Here is a 24,712-nt window from a genome sequence, read left to right as displayed (position 1 = left end):
TGTTGAACAACTCCCAGTACAGCTATTGAAGGAGCAGGGTGTGACATGCAGGGCTGGCACAGAGGTCCAGACTGTGTTTGTGGGTGCTTGTGGTTAACACACGTGTCCACCAATGCAAAGTAAAAAGGGCATTGGATAGAAACGAATGCTAGCCTAACAATACGTAATCACCAGCCAGAGTAATCTGTTGTTTAGTTAGCAGGAAAAGCTCAATTCTGCTGAATCACAGCCAAATGAAAGAGCCCATGAAGTTTGCTCCATAAAAGGGTGTGAGGGAAGTAGTTTGGAGATGACTGTCAATATTTCTTTGGTTATGACAGAGTAGTAGTGCAGCAGTAAGAAAGAAAGGGGCTGAATGATAAAGATGCCCGAGTTCAGCATGTTTGTCTTAAACATGTGGACATTAAGGAAAGCCCAACGAGCCCGTTCAGCTGCCAGCCTGGCCCGTTAGCGACGCTCTCAGTGAAATGGCACATGAGAGATTTAAGAGATTTTAATCACACCCCAAGGGCATGCAAACAATCTTAGGAATTTAGCAACTGCAGATCTGAGGTTAGGTTTACAAATTTTCCAAACTACTAGGCAAGGATTAAGTCAAAGATGATAAGGTGCCTGGATTAGGTTCTTGTAACTTTATGTTTTGGGTTGCAAAACTGTGGTTTTGTGTTGCTTTGTGTGTTTAAATGCATCGCAGGCTTTCAAAATCTAAATGCTGTTTACCAAGCTGTTGTGCTCTGTTCGTTGTGTATGCAGGATACCTTCCTTTGGAGCTGGGCACACAGGAGGGAAGGGGAGAGCTTCACCCTGTTCTCCCTGGCCAGCCCTCAGGAAAGCGGCTAGCCATGGATGACAACTCCTCACTGGGCAAAGTCAGCAGCTCCACTGAGTCCGTGGCCACCGTCACTAGTGAGGAGTTTGTTCTGGTGCAGTCCAGCTCTGCAGGCTCACCGCAGGGCTCCGAGGGAAAACCAAGACTCAAGGTCGGAACCACATATGGATGCAATTTCATATTTAACCGATTTCTTTTTTTGGCTGCCTGAAAGCTGAGCACATTTGAGCATCATTGTCCTTCTGGTTTTACAAATCCGCTTTTTGTTGTGCCTGGGTTATCACCAGTGTGATTAGTTTTATCCCCGCTCATCGGGACTGTTTAGACCTGCATTTGTATGTAATTCTGTGGATGTCAGCTGACTTAAATCAGTTAAAGACAGACCTCTTTGTTTGGTTTGTCACCTTTGCTCCACCCTGCTTTCATCTCTCCTTGTTCCTCTTTAAACTTTCACATTCTGTGTTGCTTCTTTCTCACTAAGATGTCTTGGAATGGGAGTGAACAGCTGGAAAAAGCTATGGAGGAGGTGTTGGATGATGATGATGAAGTGAAGGTGGAGAAGAGCAATGTGGAAAAGATGGAGAAGCACAAGGAACCAGAGAGCCGAGTCCTACAGACCCAGCCTGCAGGTACACATTCAGGTCTGTTTTTTCGTTCTCCCTGTCGCAAAGCCTTGATATCAAGTTAAGTGTATAATATACTGTAGTAACACTGATACTTGGACATTTCCAGGATTCTCCTGAAAGGTAACTTGTTTAATCAAAACGTACCAGTGTCATTGTTACTGGATGGATGGTGTATACGGTCGTCATGTTCTGTAAAGCTTATCTTTATAACATCGTGGGACAGTGATTATTATTTATTGCAGTGATGTGAACACACTCAGTGTTTGTTCGCTGTAAACGCTGCAGCACAAAAGAAGTAATGTTTCCACATTCTTGCTTTGAAAACATTAATTTGTGTGCTGAACGCACACACACAGGTGTGTATTCATAGCTGCCTACCCTAACCATCAAACATGAATGCCTAACCCCAACCTAACTGTAACCCTGACACAAAAACCACATTTTGAGTCTGAAAAATGTCTTCAAACTTGTGTTACCAGAATTTTGTCCCCATAAGGGCTGTTGGCCCCACGAGCATGGTAAACTTCAGTTTTTGGTCCCCACAAAGATATGTAAACACACACATCCAGTTTTAATGATATCAGATTAGCAAGGCTGCTATCTGAACTCTGATGTTGCTTTAACCATGTGTGCATTAGCAAGGACATTTTGCTTTGTACATGGAGGAAAGAAAAACTTTCGTTAGTAAAGAAATGAATATTTATTAACCTTAAATATGCTCTCTTAAGGAGAGGTCAATGAGTACAGAAGTAAATCAAAGCAGAGATATCGACTTAGGTGACGTTTTATATATTTAGAAGGCTAAAATTATTATTATAAATATATTTTTTTAACTTTCTGATGTTGCCACTTCTGATACTTTGACCCATGATACTGATACTTTGGTTCAGCAAACACTGCTCTGAAGCAGTGTTTACACTTCCAGCCATTAGCTGACAAAGGTCCTTGTTGGAACACAACGTCAGGCTGGTTTTTAACCTGCCAGCTCCGTGGTGAAAACCTCACGGGACGGCAGTGATGTTCAAAGTGTGCAGATTGTAGTGCAGAACATTCACGACTGCTGGGTTCCTCGTTCCCTTGGCTAAACCACACGGGATTATTTCCATGCTTTGGCAAAATGTCAGTCTTAGTTTTACTGGATCTCAGTGCAGCATTTGATACAGTTGACCACAACATATTACTCAAACGACTGGAGGACTGGGCAGGTCTTTCAGGAACTGTACTAAACTGGTTCAAAACATACTTAGAAAACAGGAAATACTTTGTATCAATAGGTAACTTCACATCTGAGCAGACAAGTATCACATGTGGAGTTCCCCAAGGTTCCATCCTGGGACCCCTTCTGTTTAACATTTACATGCTCCCACTGGCACAGATGATAAAGAACAACAAAATAAACTATCATAGCTATGCAGATGACACACAAATATATATCACAATGTCACCAGGAGCCCGAGGCCTGTACAGGCTCTTGGTAAATGCATTGAGGAAATTAATGATTGGTTGTGCCACAATTTTCTCCAGCTAAACAAAAACAAAACTGAAGTAATAGTCTTTGGCGCCAAAGAAAAACGATTACAGGTCACCAGAGAACTTCAGTCTATACACCTAAAAACCACAAACCAGGAGAGAAATTTGGGTGTAGTGATGGATGCAGACCTAAACTTAGAAAAACACATTAAGACAATAACAAAATCAGCTTACTATTACCTCAAGAATATTTCAAGGATAAAAGATCTGATGTCTCAACAGGACCTGGAAAAACTAGTCCATGCATTCATCTTTAGCAGGCTTGATTACTGTAACAGCATCTTTACAGGTCTACCTAAAAAATCAGTCAGACAACTACAGCTCATTCAGAACTCTGCTGCTCGAGTCCTCACTAAGACCAAAAAAGTGGACCACATCAGTCCAGCTCTGAGGTCTTTACACTGGCTGCCTGTCCGTCAGAGGATAGACTTTAAAGTTCTGATGCTGGTCTATAAAGCTCTGAATGGTTTAGGACCAAAATACATCAGTGACCTCCTGAGCCAGTATGAACCTTCCAGATCCCTCAGGTCATCTGGATCCGGTCTTTTATCAGTTCCCAGAGTCAGAACCAGACACGGAGAAGCTGCATTCAGCTTTTATGCTCCTTATATCTGGAACAAACTCCCAGAAAGCCTCAGATCAGCTGAAACACTCAGTTTATTTAAATCCAGGTTGAAGACTCACCTGTTCTCAGCTGCATTTGAATAAAGCACCAAATCCACACTTTTAAGCTTAAATTTCAAAACTAACATTTTAACTACCGATTTTATCTACTGTTCTGATTTTATCTGTTTTGATTTTATATACTGTTTTGTTTGTTTGTTAATTAGTTAGTTTGTTTGTCTGCTTGTTTTAATCAATTTTAAATCATGCTTTTTATTTGTTTTTGTTTCTAATGTCTCTGTAAAGCACTTTGAATCACCTTGTTGTTGAATTGTGCTGTACAAATAAACTTGCCTTGCCTTGCATGTCTTGATGTTTTGGCAGCCAGTGAATGCAGGGACCAACCGATGGACCACATTAAACATCTTCACTGACACCTACCTTACATGTACAAAACAATATTCAGTCCCATAAATCCATACTTTGTTCTTATTGTTTCGTTCATTTTCCAAGCTGCCAGTGATTCTGAAGCAGTGTTGCTGCACAGCTGCAGAGGGAGCGAAGAGGAAATGTTTGCATGATGTAGCATAAGAGCCACTCAGCAGTGGAAGTCCAGCTGCAGCTTGCATTGTTCTGCTTCCTGTTTGCAGAGTTTCAAAGTTCCGGTTTAAGTCCTTTTAGAGAAGAACCCCCCCCCCACCCCACAACTTCCTGTATCATTCTTCCTCACCTTCTTTTCATCTTTACTTCTTCTCAGTGTTTTTGTGGTTTCCTCTCTGCTATTTTTACATGCTAGTGAAACAGCTGTTATACTGACACGGGTCAAAAGAAAAATAAACACCAAAAACCTTCATGTCCGTTCACAGAAGCATGTCCACCACCACAAAGCCCAACGGTCCTGGAGGAGGACAGTGTGCAGTTCAACAAGCTGTCCTACCTGGGTTGCACCTGGGTCAAAGCCCCTCGTAATGAGGCGGAGGCACAGAGGGCCATGGCCACCCTGCGAGCTGAAAGCGCCATCCCCATCCCCATCACGCTGCATGTCCCCTGTGGTCCTGAGGGCTCTGTCAGGTCAGCCAGACTGTACAGATAAGTGAGATGAAGTGAAACGTAGACCTAGTGATGAAACTCGTTAGAGGATGCTCCTGTTTAGTCACAGATGAAGTGACCTGACAGAGATCAGAGGGAGCATGAAGTGTTTTAATAGATGTGCTTAAAGCACTTTTTCTCTATATATATACTTTTTTTTTTTTTTTTTAAATTTGGAGAATATGATTAATTTCAAACAGTGTGTAATTGCTGTGGGCTTTCAGGGGCTGGAAGTTGGGGGGGAATCGATGGAACTTGGTATAAATGTATTTCTAGAAATGAAGTACATTACAGATGAATATATTTATAAGTCTAATGTGCTTTTACACTGAAAGTCTGAGAATGAATTGTGATTCTCCAGGGTTGTGGACCAGGCTACAGGCATAGAGATTGCCTCCTTCCCGATCTACAAGGTGCTGTTCTGTGCTCGAGGTCAAGAGGGCTCGGTGGAAAGTGACTGTTTTTCCTTCACCGAGAGTTACCGGAGCTCGGAGGACTTCCAGATTCATGTTTTCTCCTGCCACATCAAGGAGGCTGTGAGTTTTGTACTTCTTGTGACAAACTGCAGCATCAAACGTATTTTACTCCACAAAGACCCTCCTGTTGATGCAGCCGATGAAATAATTGATTAAATGACTGTTTTGAGCAGACACCAACATAATATTGTACCTTTACTGACAAACAGACACTGACACACTCTTCCACCTGCCTGCAAGGTTTTTGACCATTTCATAATATTCCATATTTTTGGGCTACAAACTCTGGCTGTCTTAGAACGGGTGTGAGATGTGTGGGTTGTCGTGTTGCAGTGATTTACCCTAATAATAATAATAATAATAATAATAATAATAATAATAATAATAATAATAATAATAATAATAATAATAATAATAATAATAATAATAATGTAACAAAATGGAAAAGTGAGCGCTGTACTCTTTAAAGAGAAGTGTGAATGTTGGGTTGTTGGACCTTTTGTGTTGTCCAGAAGCTGCAGACGAGGGTTTCACGAGCAGCTTGGAGGTGGTTTGCATGTTCTACCTACACACAGACTCTAAAACAAGAACTTCACTGGACGACTGGAAGTTCAGCACATTTTTAGGGCTTTTGCAGCCGTGCAAGTTGAGAGTTGCTCGGAACAGGAAATCATGTTATTACAAATATTTTGTTTGTTTGTTTTGTATATGTGCTGTATTTTTATGTAAACATACCACGGAATTGGAAGTACTGACACTATTCAACCAGCTGAGGGCGCTGTTGTCTTTTTTCTTGCTCAGCTCTTCATTTGTGAATACAGAGTTATTTATTTGATATCTGTAGCTGATCCATACGTGATCACTCATGCTGTCTTTTTAATCATCTTTACCTGCAAAGCTTCCTCCGTCATTGACCATCTCCTCTTGTCCTTGTCCATCCAGGTCAGTCGTATCTTGTACAGCTTCTCTACGGCCTTTCGGCGTTCTTCACGACCAGCAGACATCAGAGACACGACGCTGTCCAGTCCACCTGACGGTGATCTCTATACCTTCACTGTTACATTGGAGATCAAAGAGGATGATGGCAAAGGCAACTACAAGTACATGATCACACGTGCAGAAACACACCTGCATTTCATACGTGCATTTCTCCTCTCTTCATCACAGGACTGTCAGGACGACAGAGATGTTGGGAAAGATTTAACGTATTTTATCACCTGCAAAGAGCATAAAGCTGATAATCTTAAATCATCTTATTACACGTAGAGATCAATTTTCATTTTCATGCTGTCATCTGGTTTCTGAGATGGGATGAAGTGAAGACTCCGGCACATGGAAGAAACTGAACAGAGGACCTGTAATGTTTTGTCAATCACGCTCAGATTATAATTTCTCCAGAGAAAAGATCAGGAAAATAAGTTCACAGATGGCACTAACATGAGCATTATTGCATATGCAGTCATCTGGACTTGTGTAGTAATTCATCCTTCTTGCTCCCTACAGCCCCGTGCCTAAGGACAGAGAAAAGTTCTACTTCAAGCTGAGACAGTCCGTCCAAAAGAAGGTTGTGGTTTCAGTCCAACAGATGTGTAACAAGGAGCTGGGCATCGAGAGGTGAGCAGCACCCCGCTGCACTTATTCCCCGATCTCCTTAAATGTAATCTTAGCCTTCAGCTTTCAGTCCACTCTCACTTCAGGATAAGTAACAGCATTACAGACTTTATGGAAATCTTATTGGTTAAGCTCCAGTGTGAGGAGACGTCCTTAAATGGTCATGTATGCTTGTCTGGGTCCTCCGGGGGACAGCGAGCAGCAGTCGGGGAGCTGTGGGCTGTTCTAGTCAAAGCAGGCAGGAGTTACACAAATATGCAGTGTATGATAGAAAGTAGAGTTTCCTGTTCTAACTTTGTTGTTGGAGTTTGTTCTGGTGGTTGTTAGTCATTGTTCACCAACACCATCTTACTGAGTTACTAAGCTTTAGCATTTCATACCGTGTAAAAGTGCAGTTTGACTCACTGAGCTGTTTGCGTCGCCCGGTTTCTTGCCTGTCCCGACTCAGCAGACTCTGCAGACTGAATGCAGGCTGTATCTGTGCAGTTAGCTGATATTGATTTGTGGATTGAACTTCCTGCGTCTTCCCTCCAGGTGTTTTGGGATGCTGCTGAGTCCAGGACAGAAAGTCTGCAACAGTGACATGCATCTACTAGAGATGGTGAGTAGCACAAACTCTAACTCGGCTCACCGTGAAACCAGAAGATTGTTACAAGAAAATAATCCACCAGTTAATCCGTACGCAGGAATCGATGGGGAAGAGCTCTGACGGGAAGGCCTACATTATCACAGGAACTTGGAACCCCAACATGGCGGCCTTCCAACCACTGAACGAAGACACGCCTAAAGGTTATTATTACTCCGTTTCTTTCTTTTCTCCTTCTAGCTTGATGTGACCTGTTTTGGTTTGTAGAGGATAAAGTTTCAACACTGATCCGAGATACTTTATGTTACAAAGCCAAAAAAGGGGCTGCGTTTGCATTCTTGCCCTGAAAACCCCGAACAGCATAACAGCCCACGAGTACCTGTTTACTAGCCTTACAAACACGTGTATAAAATAAAAATACAAATGCAACAGGATTTATTTCCATACATTACTGTCGGTGCGACTGCTAAAAGCTCAAGGTCACATTTGGGAAAGCGCTCGCACTGGAGTGGGTGTGATAATTGCCTTAATCCATTCTGTGCTGTGTGGAAGCTGGACGTGTGACCTACGGCTTGGCATGTTTTACATGTGGACGCATAAACAAATTGTGTCGAGCATCAGAGGTAACTGAGCTTTGGACGCTCACAAGAAATCCAATTAAAAGCAGCTTTCTGACTTTTCCTGCAAGTGAAACCTGCAGGTTTTAATGCAAGTTGATGTTGATGGAGGTAGTGAAGATGAGCTCTGTACAGCTGAGCATCAATCTAGCTCTATGCTAACTTTTAGTGACGTGTGGAGCCCTGTGCCGACCCTCTAAAAAGACAGATTAGAGGCAAATCGTATTTGAAACGTCTCATTATCGTGCATTTTGTAACGGTGTGGAAGTCTCGGTGCACGTGAGGCTTATGGACTTCTTTTAATAACAATCTGTGCAGTCAGGAGACTTAATCAACCGTAGCTCAACTTTCTTTTGCTGCTAGTTAAGAAATGCACTTGGCTCCTTTACGGCTCGATTCAAATAATAAAACCTCCCTGCTGTGACGCTGCGTCTCTTGCCTCGTTGTCCTTTTGTCTCCAGAACAGAAACATTAAGTGATTTGTTCATTTGGAGCTTTTTGTTATGAAGATGTTGTTGCATAAATCAAAGCATCTGTTTAGAAGTGGTTGGTTAAGCTTTGGGTTTAGTTAGTAGTGTAAACTTTTCACTGAACAGTTGAACTTGCAGACATGTTGGGAACTTGGAGTGCTTATCCACCAGGGGGTGTGGCCTCCCTGCAGGATGTGTGGATTTTCTGCCTCACAGTAGAGCCCAGCACATGTGCATGTCTGGATTCATTGAGTGAGATTTGACTGTTTCTGAAGTTGCTGTTGTCTGTTTTCTGGGAAAGGGGAGCTGATGTGATGTGCCTGGTTTACCATTTAAAAACAACGAGAACACACCGATGCGCTGAATGCTTTGAAAGCTGAACTATAGCTGACCGGCAATCGTACGCACGCCTTAAATGTCATCTGTAACTTTGTAGCTGTAACAAAGAAAGTGTCTCATCATGCTTGCTTTTTCCTGCAGATAAACAGGTCTTTATGACGGTGGCGGTGGACCTGGTGGTGACCGAAGTGGTGGAGCCAGTTCGCTTCCTGTTGGAAACTGTAGTCAGGGTCTATCCGCCAAACGAGCGCTTCTGGTACTTCAGCCGCAAGACCTTCAGTGAGACTTTCTACCTCAGACTCCGACAGGTATCTTTACTGAAACTTACAAAACCTCCTACATGTGCTTGTTTCCTTATAACAGAGCGTGTAGATGACGTCAAAGCTTATCTGACAGACCGACTGTAAAATGTGAACGGACTGGCACTTTTCTACACGAGCACTCAAAACACTTCATACAGGCACTTTTTTTTACACTTTAGTGTTTTCTGTTGAGCATTAATAATCTGATTACTTCAGTATGTTGCCCAAGGTTACTCTGGCATGCAGACTGGAGCAGCCAGGGATCAAACCACCAACCTTCCAGTCAGTAGATGATCTGCTCTCCCTCCTGAGCTACAGCCGCTCCGTAACATGAGACGTGGGTTTGTTTGATCGGATACTTTAAGGGCAGTATGTAATAGTTGGGTTAGGTAGCTGAACTGTATTCAAGATGAGATTTTATTATTATCCTTTTGTATTAGACACATTATTTACATTATTTTATGCATTTAGAATTTCAAATAATGTCCCAGTTTGAGTGGATGGCAGCTCGGGGGGTGAGTGGAGTGGAGGTGGTCAGACTGAGGGGAAAATGCACCTTCACTGATCAAATAAGCTAAAGGTCTGTGTTATAATGGTACAAATGTTTCATCTGCTAACTCTTTCCACTTGAACAGCTCCCAGTTTTCCTCCACTTGTAGTCTTCCTGTCTTATTAATAACTGCGAGACTATAACGAACATCAGAGTTTAAGTGTCGGATCTCTCCGTGCTGTAAAATTATACAGTAGACTGTGATATGTAGCGCGTGTCTGGATACACTGTCAACCTTCTCAATGCTGAATTAACAGCCAAGTTTCATCTCATTTGATCTTATTGCAACCAAGTAACAGAACCATGGTTTGTTGGTGCCATCGCTGATTAAAAATGAGCTGCACGCTTCCTGTGTGAGGTGTTGGGGAATGTTTCAGACATTTTTGCCCTCTGGAATTCCCAATGACATTTCTTTGTTTAAAAAAAGTGCACCTCCCCTCACCTCCCGCCCACAAAGGCGCTCCCGTCTGAGCGTTTGCTGCAGTTAAGCTGCAAGCTTCCGCTCCCTTGTTAAAAAGGGGATCACTTTTAGTGGGCCGTGGGGAGCTGGCGAAGCAGCGGAGTGTGGGGAAGCCTGGGATTGTGGGAGCTAAGCAGAGACTGTCTCATTATGTGCACGTGGGTAATTAACAGCAGCGGTTTGACTCGTCTGCCTGATTGCCTCTCTAGTTATCTCCTCAGTAAATGGAAGAGTGTTGGACTGGTGCTGTGGTTAAGAGCTAATTAAAAGATAATATTGTGTGGAGGTTTTTGCACAAGATGGCAATCAGAGGTGATACACATGCATATAAAATATGCAGTCCTATTGTCATGTTTTTGCCAAGAAAATTGAGCATCTGAAACACCAAAGAGTTCCTGTGTGCTTTACTAAAACAACAGGCAGCACCCCATCGTGCTGTAGGCTGGATGATTGGGACGAATCCAAGATTAGTTCAAGATTGAGTTCCATGAATGAGTCCATACTAGACTTTTAAATTTATACAATTTCTTTTCCTCCCCAAAAGCAATAATAACAATTTACAGCACTTAAACGACCAGCAGAGAGCGCATGTAAACGTTACAGTAGAATGCAAAAAGGTTTCGGTCAGAATTTGTGTGAAACTTAGACATGGAGGGGTGCTGGTGCCTTGATCCACTGCTGTGGAAGTCAAACAGTAAAAAACATTTATTGTCTCTACATCTTTTTAAAAAAAAAAATAAATAAAAAATCAGCATCAAAAGTTTGTAATTGTAATTGTGCAGGTCCTGTGGCCAAGTAAAGGTGAACTGGAAGTTTTCGGGGAAACCTTTCGCTTCCTAAATTCAGTTAAAGTCCTGGAAGTAAAAATCAGATCTGTTTTAAATGGATGGCTCCTAAACCAAGATAAGGATCCTAACACACATTAAAAATCTACAATGATTGACTTTACTGAAGATTTTGCCACAGGCCTCGATCCACTAACCGGACCTCCAAATAGTCCTTCAGAACCAGAACCCTTTGGCAGGAAGATGGGTAGTAAAAAAATCACTAGTAAAGTACTCACTGTGCAGTGTATGGAAGCCCGTTTCCGCCACAAAAAAAAGGATCCATAACTCAAAATTTCGAGTTAGCGCTGCCAATCAGTAATCTACGTGACTGACGTCATTTCCTTGTTACCCGGAAGCTGAAGCCCTCAGCTACAAATGCTACAGCTAAGCTAGCAGTATTACATCCAGTCATGAATGCACAGATTGCTGAGTATTTTCAGCGTGGCTTCAAAAATGATGAAATCCTTGTGTTATTAGCTGAATCACATGGCGCTACTATCAGCCAACGTGCTCTCGAAAGAGCCAGTTTGTTGCGATCCGGTTTTCAGTGCTCTGCGTTATTCTGCGCCATATGCTTCCGGGTAACAAGAAAGTGACCTCATTCACGTAGATTAGTGATTGGCAGAGCTAACTCGGAATTTTGAGTTAAAAAGTCGATTTATTTTTATTTATTTATTTTAGTGGCGTAAACGGGCTTCCATAGCAGTGTCCTCAAACTTTGTTCATTTATTTAAAAACTGTAAAACATGAAATTAAAATGATCTTGCTGAAAATATGAATGAAACATGATCTTTAATGTCCCGGACATTTTTTGCTCCTTCATTGATGGAACTGTGGAGTGGGGGCACTCACACTCGCGCTCGCATGGAAATAATAAAGTGAGCACGTAAAGGCTTTAGGTAGCATTCAGAAAGTGTTGGGACTGTGAACAGAGAGACGATCAAAGCTCGTAGATGGTAAATGTAGCAAAGACTCTTTGCTATGTTTGCTACATTTGCACGGGACTGGTGCTTTCCTCACATCCTAACATTCAGCAAACAGTAACATTTGGCATCGAGATGTTCTTCCTTTATATATCAACAGTCTGGCTTAATCCCCTCTTTCATTATTTTCCTTTAATCTCTTCCTGTTGGTGCTGTGTTTGTGCAGTGTGGCTTCTTTGGCCCAAATTTCAGTTCAAATTTTATCACTGTTAATAATTTATCCTGTGGGGTTAACTATTCACTGGCAGAGGCCAAAGCAAAGCAAATTATGTTTCCTCGAGTTTTCTCTAAAAATAGGCCAGGCTTTATATTCTCTGCCAATTTGTGCTGTGAGTTGGTCATTAGACGCCGTGCAAGTGGGCCGATCAATACAGCTCATTGATCCGTTCTACCAGGTGGTGGAGCGCGGCAGCGGCGCTCGAGTGAATGAACGGCCCAGAAATCAACATCAGCTGCTTGTGACACCGAAGGTCGAGCTGACGACGTCTTTGTTCTCTCTGCATTTCTTCACTCTGTTATGACGCTTTTCTTTTTTCCAGGTGTCGTTAATGTTGTATTTTAGTAATGATTACACTCTAGATTTAACATAAATGAACATGTGTCATTAAAATTGACGTAATTTCAAAGCATGGCTTGAAAACACTTACACATTAATTCTACAGTGTAGCACACATTTTACTACAGGAACCCCCCCCCCCTTACACAACCTGACATTATTTGTCTGCGTGTTTACCCAGCAGGCACCAGAGAGGGGGGGTCAGAGCGACGCTATGTACGAGGTGGTGAGTCTCCAGAGGGAGATGGAAAGAAGCAATGAAGAAAAAGGACGCCTAGCATCACCCACTGAGGAAGAGGAGGCAGATGAAGGTACTGAGGTGTCTCTCTTTCTCGCTCTTTTGGCTTTAAATATTCGTTGGGCCATTCAAATGCAGTGTGAGACGTCTTTATTTCTCCTTCTGTCAATGACGGTGTGCTTTAATCCTTATTAAAAATGTGCTATTTGTTGTCCTTCGACATGTTGGTGTAGCTGCACGTAACGATGTGCAAGTCCAAACTGACTTTTACCAGCCACACACTCGACGTGTTTCTGAGCCTTGTTCTTAGTCTATTCAAACACTAGAGTTTAATGTTTTATAATCATTTGCAAAGATGCATGGACATATTGCTGTATAATAATGATTTATTTAGTGATTTACACTTTTCGGGGCCCTCAAAGCGCTTTACAATTCCACTGTTCATTCACTCTCACATCCACACACTGGTGGAGGCAGCTACAGTTGCAGCCACAGCCTGGGGCAGACTGACAGAAGCCAGGCTGCCATATCGCGCCATCGGCCCCTCTGGCCAACACCAGTAGACGGGTAGGTGACGGTCTTGCCCAAGGACACAACGACCGAGACGGACAGAGCTGGGGATCGAACCTGCAAGCTTCCGGTTACAAGATGAGCTTCCCAACCCCCTGAACCACGGTCTTCCAACGGAGCTGTGTGTGTGTTTGAAAGTGTTGATACGGGTCCTGTGGGGATGTGCGCGGCAAGCCACGTGATTCTTGTGATGTAACGCATTTTATATACTCGTTACATTGAGACCAGTGTGAGGCAAAGATGCATTGTTTCTCCCTTCCTCTTCCTTCTGGCCATTGGACTGCAATGGACCAAGATGGCTTTGGGATACCTTGGCATCCGTCTGAAGGACCCTGCCTGTGCAGATGATCAGCTCTGTTGGCTCACATCTGGAAGAACATGAAGACCAGGACATCAAGCTTGGGGCAAGAGGCGGCCAAAGTGGGCTTGGAGATCAGCGGGAACAAGCGGGGTCATGAGGATCAGTGGAGGAGGTGAACCAGTTCACCCACCTCGGCCGCAACCTTTCAAGCGACGTAGATGCTGATCATGACATCGTGTGTCAGATCGTGAAAGCGGGTGCGGTCTTCCAGCGGCTTCGGCTCATCTGGTTGACCCCAAACATCGATCTGGGGAAGAATATTCGTCTGCTCGTTATACCTACCGCGATCTACGCTTGTGAGACGCGGAAACCATCAGCCAAAATCGCCAAAAGATCCCCAGCAGATCCTGCGCGCCTCTTACCGGGACCATGTCACCAATGAAGAAGTCCGCCGCACTGCCACGCGTCCTCTCTATGACAGTGTGACTGAGCGGCATGTGTGCTTTGGAGGTCACATTCTACGCCAACTCCAGAATAATGACAAGATGCTGCAGATGCAAACTGTCTGAATCCAGTGGCTGCTGTCCTGCGTGTTGATTACACTGTTGAATCTTTGTTGCGTCTAAACATGACTGCTTTAGACGATACGCCAGAGCACACTGACTTTTCCACCATCAGTAACTGCAGCGCTGCCAGAGAAATGGAGGCGAAACAGCAGAAACATTAATGACACCAACACTGGCTGTTAGACCCAGTGGTCCTCAAACATGACCCAGTTTCAGTTCACTAATATAAACAGGACTCGCATTTCCACCTGAGCGCTGTTGGTGCAAGTGTCGCAGATTAGGCCTGGCTCCAATTTAGACCACACACTTCATGTTGGTGCTGATTTGGAAAATGACACGAGCTCGCATGTACAAATATCCCCCGTCCACACATTCTGATGTAGTTTCTGAAGAACTCTTACTACTTTGCAGCCACAATTTATTCAAATAAAGATCATGTCAATGAATTACTACATGAAATTTTAGTTGTCAGAGTATTCATAAAAGTTGATATGATAAGATAAGATAACCTTTATTAGTCCCACACGTGGGAAATTTGTTTAAAATGATGTGACTGTAACTGTAACAGTTTGTTAAAAAATAACAAGAATATTAAGAAATGGAAAAAAAAATAGATATAGAGAGATGGCTGTATACATATCTATACAGAACAAACATATAACATTTGCCCTGCTTTAACCCTTTGAAGCCGGTCGGCGCGGCACGCTCTTTTTTGCGTAGCTATTTTTAAATCCCGGTAGCTCTGCAACCACGTAAGCTAGCGCAATAATTTTTTTTGCATATGAAACCGGAGGAGTTGTACTTACATTTTATGCCATCAGCTTGTCCTAGGTCACGGTTTCCTTCCACATAAAGCTTTGCAAAAATTGCATAAAAAGCCCTTGCAGGAACAAAAACATAATATTCCAGAAACACGCTTTGCCGAATTGATCAGCTGTTCATAACACTTCCCACATTGAAACAGATGTCACCGCGAACGATCGCATGTCCACCAGTTCCTGCCCGAAACCGGAAGTGACGTCATTTTCGCGGAAAATGTAGTTTTTTACTTGTAGGCCTTAAGAGCATATACTGGTGTTTTTATAAGTCATGTTTGACTTTATGCTTTTCTGAATAGTTGCTGGGATGCTTAGAACTCGAATTGCACTGCTGGAAATAGTTTATTTTGATGCACCTGCTGTTTTCTTTGCAAATTTGCATCATAGGATTGTTTTTCGTTTTTCCTGCAGTATATAAAAATTGGTGTATCTCAAAAATAAAACTATGAAGACACTCAAAATAAATTTCCTGTTGTTGTAAACTATTTTTTGCAACTTGTTTGTATTTAAAGTTTTGAGGGATAAGCCTCTTAAATTTCTCCAAGTAGAAATATATGTAAAAAAAACAAAAACGATTTTCAATTTTTTTTTTTTTTTGTAGTTTATTGCACTTTTTTGCAATTAATGTAGTTACTATGGACTTAATGCATACATATTATTAAAATATGGGCTATAACAGTTGTATTGATGTATAGCAACTTGAAATGCTCCCAAAAATGGCACTACAGCATGTAAAAATATAAAGTAAGCTCTGGCGGACTTCGTTCTATGGTAGGTCTTAAAGAGTTAAATAGTCATAATAGGTTAAATGTGTTGCTGACCTAACTTAATTCTCAGCCTATATTTACACACATGTTTAAACAACAGCTGCTCAGTTAAATCCTTTTGATTTTAACTGCAGTGCTGCAAACAGGAAACGGGGCCTTCAAAGTCTGATTGCAGTGTTGAAGTTTCACTGTAGCTCAGCGTATGTTGAGGATGTTTGCAGACAAGTCGGCCTTTTTCATGCAGGCCGCTTGAAGGTGGGAGCTTTCACTGGAGGTTTTCGGTGCACCCTCTTTGTGACCGATTTCACTAAATCACTAAATAAATCACCAGGTCGCAGTCACTCAGCCGACCTTTGACCCAGCAACAGTGGCACAATGCACCAGGTTACAGAAACCAAGAGACGCGTAACTGGCTGAAATTGCACCAAAGCAGCGAATATGATGTCGCTTTGTTGTACGACACTGTTCACCCGGGTGAGAACGGCCGGCATCTTCATCGTGCTCCTTTTAGTAATGTAGCAGATGCTCAGCAGCAACGGTAACTCATGGCTCTGCATTGCTTTGAAAAGAGCACTCTACTGTAGATGCAGATCGTGGATCTGGTCTCACTGTGGCTCCTTACACTCCCACTAATCTCTCGAGTTTACATGTCAGTAGGTTCCATCTACACAGCAAACCAAAAACGTTTTAATGTAATACAGTTTTATGTGATTTACTCTCCCACTGAAGTAAAATCTAAGTTTCTAAATTAAATCAACTTCTAAACACTTCAGAGCTGCCATAAAACATGGGCTCATTGGAGACTTGATCTCGTCTCCGTCCTCTCTGCTGCTGATGTAAACGCTTCTCTACTTTTTCTCTCCCCTCCTTGAACAGAAGACAAAAATTGTATTTCCTGTGTCTGTCTGCCGACTCGTTGAAGCCACGCAGGCATCTAGTGCTGTGAGAGCCTTTGAAAGGGCCTTTTTTAAAACGCCCCGCTTCTCCCCCAGAGCTGAAAATTGGAGGCGCTCGGGGCCGTGGAGGTGGAGGTCGGCTCCATTGTGTGCAGAAATGAATACAGTCGGGGTGTAGATGCCACTGCTGTGTGCCAACACGCCCCGTTCACGTGGACACCCCCACAGCCCTCGCTACAATGTGGACAATGGCCCCAAAGCTGATGTGCTTTTCTTTCACATCATACTTTGTCTGTGCATCCGTGTGTGTTTTTATCATACAATCACTTCCCATTTTTATACATGTTCCTTTGGTTTATCACTTATTTGTTACAGAATATAACACGGTAATCAGACGAGGCTTGATTTGTTCACTGCACTGCTGTCATGTTAGATTTGTAGTTCATTAGAGTAAAAGATGGAATTTAAAACGTCTTCATGCTGTTAACTGGAAATTTCTGCTTGCTTTAACATAGACAAACCAATCCATTAGTGCTTTCAACATGACATGAATCCCACAGTCAGTGTGCAGCCCCTTCTGCAGATTAAAAGGTAATGGCCTTCGTCTTCAGGGTTTTTTTTATCAGCGAGTGCGCCGGCAGTTGGAACGCATTTGCGCTTCCTGGCCTTGGAAAATCTGAGGACAGAGGTAGCTGCTTTGTGCTGCGTCTGAGCCATTTGAAAGGACTCATCAAGCATTTATAAAGACCTGAAAAGCTTCTGCTAAAGGCTTTGAGGACATATAGGAGCAGCGGTGCAGTCGGTGTAGTGGCTGCACGCTCTGGAAGAAAATGTCAGCCCGACACTTACCCTGTCCGGCGTCAGGCCTGCCAAAGCATCCTGTTATTTTCATCTCTGTGATATCATGAAAGAAACTATGACAGGTCTTAATTTTTTGACACATAGTGGGACTCATCATCATTAAGTTGATGTTAGGTTTTGTTTGGTTCAACGTTAATTTTACCTTTTTTAAAAAATTATTTTCTAGGTAAGGAAACACCATTTTTCTTCTGCGGTTTTTAGTTTTGTCCTCTCGTTTTGTGTTTCTAGTTCACCTTTAAACAATATAAAACTGTATGAATAATCACGAAGGTCCATAATGAAGTAAGGCGCCCTCTAGTGCGTGCATCTGTCAGCACCAGTTTCTGTGCAGCATAGTCACTGACGGCACGTCCGTATCACAACATGCAGTGTGGATCTGTGCGTTTGCTCTCGTGGGTGCTTTCTGTGTGGGGATCAGTTCATCTCTCCAGCAGCAGAGCAGGCCAGACAGTCAATTAGTGCTTCTGCATCTAAACACAAGTGGTTCGCCGTGCTGATTGCCTCTTGTCTGCCTCACGAACCATCAGGCAGAAGAACGGCAATAATGGAAGGTGTAGGCGCTGCACAGGCACTCCTTCCTCCATTTAGACTGTGAGATCAATATTAACAGGTTTGAGAATGTGCAGAGTAGCTTAATATGGATTTATTAGTTGGGTGCAGATATCGGAGAGAATATCTTATCTGCCTGGCTCTTGCACAGCAGTCACAGAAACGGTCACAGCTCTCCTGGTAGGTGGCAAAATGCTCAAATGCAAACTGTCCTGCTCCCTTTGTGTTAAGTGTTGAGTGACTGAAAGGACGACACCTTCAGCTTTACCTGGAGTTAAAGGTCAAGATGTTTGTCTCTGTAACTGCATGCTCAGGTATACAACGGTATACATGCTCCTAACACACATTAATATTGCTTTACTAGCTCATCTGTGCGACTGTAGTGAAGTGAGATGAACGCGTCCTGGGTACGACTGTTTGCCATCCTCCTCGACTTCTCAGTTGATTGCAACTCTCATTACTTTCTTTCTGTATGTTACACGTTAACGTGACCCGTGGATTGCGATGGATCGTGAACCTCTACATCACCGGCGTCCTGTTCTGTCTTGCAGATAGCGACAGTGAAATTTCCAGTGGAACCGGCGACGTTTCCAAAGACTGTCCTGAGAAAATCCTCGAGTCCTGGGGAGGAATCCTCAATAGATGGTGAGGCAAAACGTGAACACACTGAGACCGAATGACAAAATATGTGAAGTGGCACTAAGCAGTGGAAGAAATGCACCATAGAGATCACAGTATCCACAATTCAACTGACCCAGCATGACAGTAGCTGGGTGGCAGTCTGCTTTAGCTGAGGGCTCCTTCCATAGCAATGAAACTTCATCTGTAGCTTGACTCCTGCTAAGATTGTGATGCAGGTTAAAGAAAACTCTCGATGATTGAAAAATGGGTAAAACTAAAGGAAATTGGCAGTTTAGGCTCATGTTAAATCCCAGTTTTTATTGATTTTAAAACGTTAAGCTTGATTCGTACAGCCAAGTGTTTCCAGCTGGACTGACTGTAGCTTTCAGTTGTTTGGTCAGATATTAAAGAAAGTGCAGAACATTTAGAATCGTTCGCACCTCCTTAAAATCAGAAAAGTCGGCTCCACTTTGCCTCATACACGGTGTGATTTCCACTACAGCACCTTGACTGTTTTATGATCCCAGTTTTTATGGATTACCTACTCGAACTACAGCTGAGACATTTTAATGAATGACCCTCGTCTTTGTCCCCACTGCAGATGGAGCGAGCTAAAGCACGGCGCCTAATAGAACGGCCAGTTTAAAAAAACAAAAAAAAAGTTTTTATTTGTTACTTTTTAAATTAATGTGTTGCAACAAAAAGCGTTTGTTACAGTAACTGCTGCTGATAAATTCGGCTTCAGGCGCAGTCGTTAGAAAGTGAATAAGAGACGCTTTGTGCCGTTTTTCTTTCAGCTGCGTCGACATGAAGTGAATTTTGTTGGGGAAGTGCATTCATATGCCTTCAATGAATGTGTTATGAGAATATTTCAAGCATCATTAAAAAGAGATGACAGTGTATTTTTCTAAAGGAGGATTTTTTTATTACGTGGGAGCGTGGCACTGCTGATGCACATCAGTGGTGCACTTTCTGCTGTTAGTGAAATAGTTTCATGACATTTGATCACTGCTGCTGTAATAAAGCAATACATCAGTAAACTGATGTGAAGCTGAGTTATTGTAGCATAACAGCAGGTGAAGCGCATGTTGTCGTATCTTTATCATTAAGATTTACACTTCAAAAGGTGCAAAATTAAAGCTCCTGTCTTGTCACAGCAAAGATGTGATTGTTAAAGAGCTGCACGTAAAGTCAAAGTTCAAGTGGCTGAATCGACATTGTAAAATAATGTGTGTGTGTGTGTGTGTGTGTGTGTACATCAGGCATGGGAACCTGTCCACTCGCCCGAAAGGTTTGTCCTCATTGGTCCGCAGCGGCATTCCTGAGCCACTCAGAGCTGAAGTCTGGCAGCTGCTGGCTGGTTGCCACGACAACCATGACCTGCTTGAGCACTACCGCATCCTCATCACCAAGGTAAACGCGCGCACACAGCAGGGATGGACAGCTGCTAATAAGAGTGCATTTCTAAAAGAAACACTGACATAAGACTTTTCTACCACATCCTCACCTGAGGGCCGGCGAGGCAGCAACAGATCCACGGTTTTCATTATATTTGACCCTAAGATCTGATGTCAGCACGTTCCTCCTGTGAATATGAACCGTGACAGTGTTTTCTTTGTGTCGATGTTGTACTTCCACGCTTTTAGCTGTAGCCGCCATTTTTGCCGTGCTTAAGTGAAAACCAGACGACGGGTGTGAATTGTTACGAGATCTCGTCACTGTGATGAGAGTGAATGAGGAAATGTTTCTGTACTGCGTACACCAACGCTTTTGTTACAGCTGTTCCTCTGAACTGTGTGTCAAATCAGAGAAGGCTGTAATTTGGCGGTGACATTTAAACGCACGCGGCGCTGTCTCGGGACTGTGACGGCTCGTGCTGCCCTTTGGCCTCCCACGGAGCTTGCAGGAATTCAAAGTGAATTTTTGGACCTTTAGTATTTAACTATTGCTTGTTAGATACTTCTGTTATAGTTTCATCTGATCTTTCTTAACTTCTTATAAACGAGTAAGTCGAGCGCCCAACTGTACCTAAACGCGGCGGCAGAAGGATGGAGATCTTCAATTTCATTGGTAATAAAATAGTTTTTTCTCTTTGCAGCACAGAGGCCAGTGAAAGCACCTGCCTCAATCAATAAGCACTAACAGAGAGAAAGCAATAGGGGTGTCGGCATGAAGCGTGGAAAATTGAGCCAGCAAAGAGTGTGAACCCACAAATATTAGGTTTTAGTGACTGAAGGGAGAAAGGGAACGCGTGCAAATGCCAGCATAGCGACTTTCACTGCTGTGTGGATATTTCTGGTCCTTCTTTTCCTGTTATCTTTATCCCTCGTCTTTCTTTTTCGTCTTCTGTAGGAACCGTCTTCTTGCTCTTCTTAGATTTTGTTCCCTGTGCCCCTCTCTCTCTCCTATGCTCCTGTTACATAAGACTAAGCTTCTGTTGTTCAGCTCATTGCGCTGGCTTGGGCACGCCCACATCTTCTGTCTTGCTGGAGTAGTGATGGTATTGATAGGCGGTTGGTCGGGCTATTAATAGCTGCACCAAATGAATGGAACTGAGGGAAGATGGAGCGGGGAGGGAAGAGAGGCAAAGACCAGCAACATGAAGGTGATGTGGAGCTCGTTTATACCTTTCTGGACCTTTAATGCTCAGCTCCGTGTATCACCAGGAGCCGTATTATGGACCTCTTGAAAAATCTATTTCGAAACCACTTTAGCAGCATGTGACCCGTGGCGTGCTCGTATAATAGCGCGATACTTGCAATACACTTAAGTGTTGCACTGCTCTCATTTACAGTCATCACACACAGTCGCAAATGCACACTGTGGCCTCGGGGCATCTGAGACATTCACAAATAACTTTCTGGGCTGGCGCAGCGCTGTGTTTGAGGTCGGGAACGGGGGGTTGCTGGTGACATTTGAACAACCTTTTCATGTCCCCAGAGCCGAACAAGCCCAAGGTGTGCCGCCACGCTTGAACCCACAGCTTAAAAAAGCTCAGCCAGCTATTTCCAGTCCTGCCATCCCAAAAACAGACGCCGGGATCGCGTCTTAGCTTTGAAAGCTGTAATGGAAGCATGGAGGGAAACTTTGTGCACAGCAGGCAGGACCTCAGCTTGACCATCGCAGGACATTTCAAAGCTGCTAAACACTGACCTGTGAATTATTCATTCATAGAAAGGCACCGAACTCAATCAAGCTGGCTTTGCAAAAGCAGTTTGTTCCACTCTGTAACTTTGTTACTGACTTGTAATTCAATTATAATTATTTCACTTCAGTTTTATTTATATAGCATCTAATGACAACATCGGCCACCTGAACATTTCAACAAATTCTTGCAACTTGCACCCATTTTCCTTAAAAAAAACAAAAGAGGGTGGACAGCTGAAGACTTGCAGCGTGTATAACCTCGACTGTGAAGATGAGCTTTTTCTGTGTGTCTTTCATTTCCCTGATCTCACCTGGTTTCCTCCCAGGACTTCTAAGGTGCTTCCCATTTCGGTGAGCAGCCAGCTTAGTGATGACATATAAAGTCTGTGTGTAATCAAAGGTAGCATCAGCCATGCAGCCAGTCTGGAATAATACTACACCCACGCCTAATAACTCTCATAAAGATACACAGAGCACAATGTACATAAGAGAGGCTGCCATGGTAACTGTGAGGGTCAACAGACTTTTCTTTGCTTGAAGTTATCTCCATGACAATTCTGTGTCTCCTTCAGCCTTTGTCTCAGTCTTCCTTCGCCTAATGAGTTGGTGTTCTGCCTTTGAAACCTGCAGTAGTTGTTTATGGATTTCACATAGTCACTGTGGCGACCGCTGCACGGTTTGAAGAGAAATCCACGTCTTATTTCATTAACATACATTCATTTTGTTGTCATGTGATCCTTAGTTTTCCAGTTTGTGCGCACATACAGTATTTCAGTATTAGTGAAAGCTTTTCTCTTTTATATATGTTGACATTTTCATACTGACGATAAGTTTCCCATCACTGCCTGAAAGACAAATCCCTGTGGTGGCGTCAGCCAATCAAAGCCTCTCGCACACATTCGTACACACTCGCCTCGCTGTCCCGTCCTCCTTTATAGTATCTGTGGGGAACAGCTGCACTGCACGTCTGCAGTACAGCCAAGCAACACCGCTTCCTACAATATAGGTCTATTCACAGCACTCTCCCTCCTCGGGTCTGTGTGCCTGTCCCTAATGCAGTTTCCACAGTAGGAAAACCGTCGAGGATGTGCTGCCTCTGATCCACAGCGTCAGAAACATCGGTATCATTTCTGTAGTTACTGAAGGTTCGCTAAAAACTGACTCGACGACAGATTTGATGTTTACTAAGGGCCCTCTGCTGTGTGTGTGTGTGTGTGTGTGTGCGTGTGCGTGTGCCACGTATGCAGCTGAAATGGTGTAATGTAATGTTAATGTGGTGCCGTTTGGACACGTCTGATTAGATGCAGAATTTTTAGTATTGAGTGGAATTAAGTTGCCATGCCAAAGTGAATAAAATGATTTTGGAGTTTTGCTGGTGTACAGTGATAATTGCATCGGCCGTCTGTGCTGACACTGATATGACGCCCGCATTAAGGAGATTTAGCCAACCTCATCTCTGGTCACTTCTTTGTCCAACCCTCAGTGCTCCGTGTCTTTGCCTCCACCGCAGAGTCGCAGCAGCTCGTATCACCTCAATAAATCTGAACGACCTGCAATGAACAGCATTTTCATCTGGGTGTTAGATTAATCTTAAATGTGATTTGTCAGGATACAGCAGTAATGTTGTTTATCTGCAGATTAAATGAGATAAAACTTAAAGCTGCTCTGGGATGGAATCATTTAGCATAATCAACAAAATCTTATTTCATATCCTTGAACTTCGAGACTCAACAAGGGACGTCGTGTTTAAAAATACCATTTGCAGGGTTCTGTTTGTAAGAGGGAGAACAAAGTAGTTGTTGCTACTTTATTTTTGTTGTAGGAGGTGAAGTGATTAATTGGTGTGTTGAATGTAACGGCGAACAGCCTGCCACTTTCTTTACCGTGCTCTGGATAAACCACCAGGCCGAACACCTTTTAATGTAGATCTAAACTCCCTGCTTATGCTGGTACATTGCTGTTTAGACTGAAATCAGCAGGAGCCCAGGCATGGAGGAGGGAGGGATGCTGGGAAGCAGTGAAAGGTGAATCAGCCTCCGCCTTTGTTTCCAAGTGGCCCCGCTGGCTTTGTTTTGGAGCAGAATGAATTATTAACGGTGGCCTTCTGGTCGTGTTTTTCATCAGTGTCCACCTCCAAAGGTAAAGAGCGCTGTGATGAGAGATCTCCATTGACTGGCTCCTTCCACAGTGACAGCACAACTGTCTACCTGAACTTCACCTGATCTATTTTTGTTTTTTTAGTTTGACCTGTTTCAGTAGACTCTAGTCTCATTTTGACTCGATCATACCGACTTCTATATTTAGTCAAATTGTAACACTTTTCTAGAGTAACGGCTAACAACATAGCGTTACCAAATAAATAGTGTATTCAGTATGATGTTATTTCCCACTGCCTGTCTTTGCAACCTCAAGTCAAAGTTAATTGTGCACTTTTTGATAGATGTGCGTGTTGCTCTCAAAGATTATTAGTTCAGTAATGTACGTAGGACTTGATGTCACCTTAAAAATGAGGGTTTAGACATTACGCTGCTATTAAAGTCAAATACTAAAATTGATTTAATAATCATGAATGATGTCGTAGTTTATAGATTATAATTACTGACTAATATAAACAGAAATATTTACAATGAGAAACTCTTACCTTCTGTTTTGATCCCTGAGCTATAATCTGTTTAACGTCATCGTCTGCACAAGCCTTTCTTCAGCTTTTATGTCCTGTCATAAGCTGCTGCAATACTGAAGAAATGAAATCGCAGGAGCTCCTATTATTATAAGATCATACACATTTACCATTATATCTCAATAGCAGTGTTTCTTGAAGCTGCATCCCCGTTTTATTCAGGTGATGCATTTGTTTGTTCTTTCACTCTGTGTGGCTTTGGCCTATTGTAGATTATTATTATTATTATTATTATTTTTTAATA

General features: G+C 42.9%; 1 protein-coding gene across 2 annotated transcripts in view; it reads left to right on the top strand.

Moving 5' to 3' along the window:
* Positions 1-24,712, top strand: part of rabgap1l (RAB GTPase activating protein 1-like) — a 94,668-nt gene that overhangs the window by 4,408 nt on the left and 65,548 nt on the right. Inside the window, exons 2-13 of one of the 2 annotated variants that reach the window (XM_084910489.1) lie at positions 754-980; positions 1,311-1,458; positions 4,455-4,659; positions 5,039-5,213; positions 6,096-6,253; positions 6,657-6,767; positions 7,299-7,365; positions 7,451-7,553; positions 8,918-9,084; positions 12,636-12,765; positions 18,572-18,665; positions 19,904-20,054. In XM_084910489.1, coding sequence (XP_084766615.1) covers positions 843-980; positions 1,311-1,458; positions 4,455-4,659; positions 5,039-5,213; positions 6,096-6,253; positions 6,657-6,767; positions 7,299-7,365; positions 7,451-7,553; positions 8,918-9,084; positions 12,636-12,765; positions 18,572-18,665; positions 19,904-20,054 — 1,647 coding nt within the window. In that variant the 5' untranslated portion in view covers positions 754-842. Of the gene's footprint in view, positions 1-753; positions 981-1,310; positions 1,471-4,454; positions 4,660-5,038; positions 5,214-6,095; positions 6,254-6,656; positions 6,768-7,298; positions 7,366-7,450; positions 7,554-8,917; positions 9,085-12,635; positions 12,766-18,571; positions 18,666-19,903; positions 20,055-24,712 lie in introns of both variants that reach the window. The other variant, XM_084910488.1, reaches the window with a different exon arrangement.

This window comes from Perissodus microlepis, chromosome 17 (genome assembly GCF_051167445.1).
Source record: "Perissodus microlepis isolate ML-2025 ecotype Zambia chromosome 17, ASM5116744v1, whole genome shotgun sequence".
Lineage (NCBI taxonomy): Eukaryota > Metazoa > Chordata > Actinopteri > Cichliformes > Cichlidae > Perissodus > Perissodus microlepis.
Note: the sequence above shows the minus strand (reverse complement) of the source record. Positions and strands in the feature narration are given on the sequence as shown.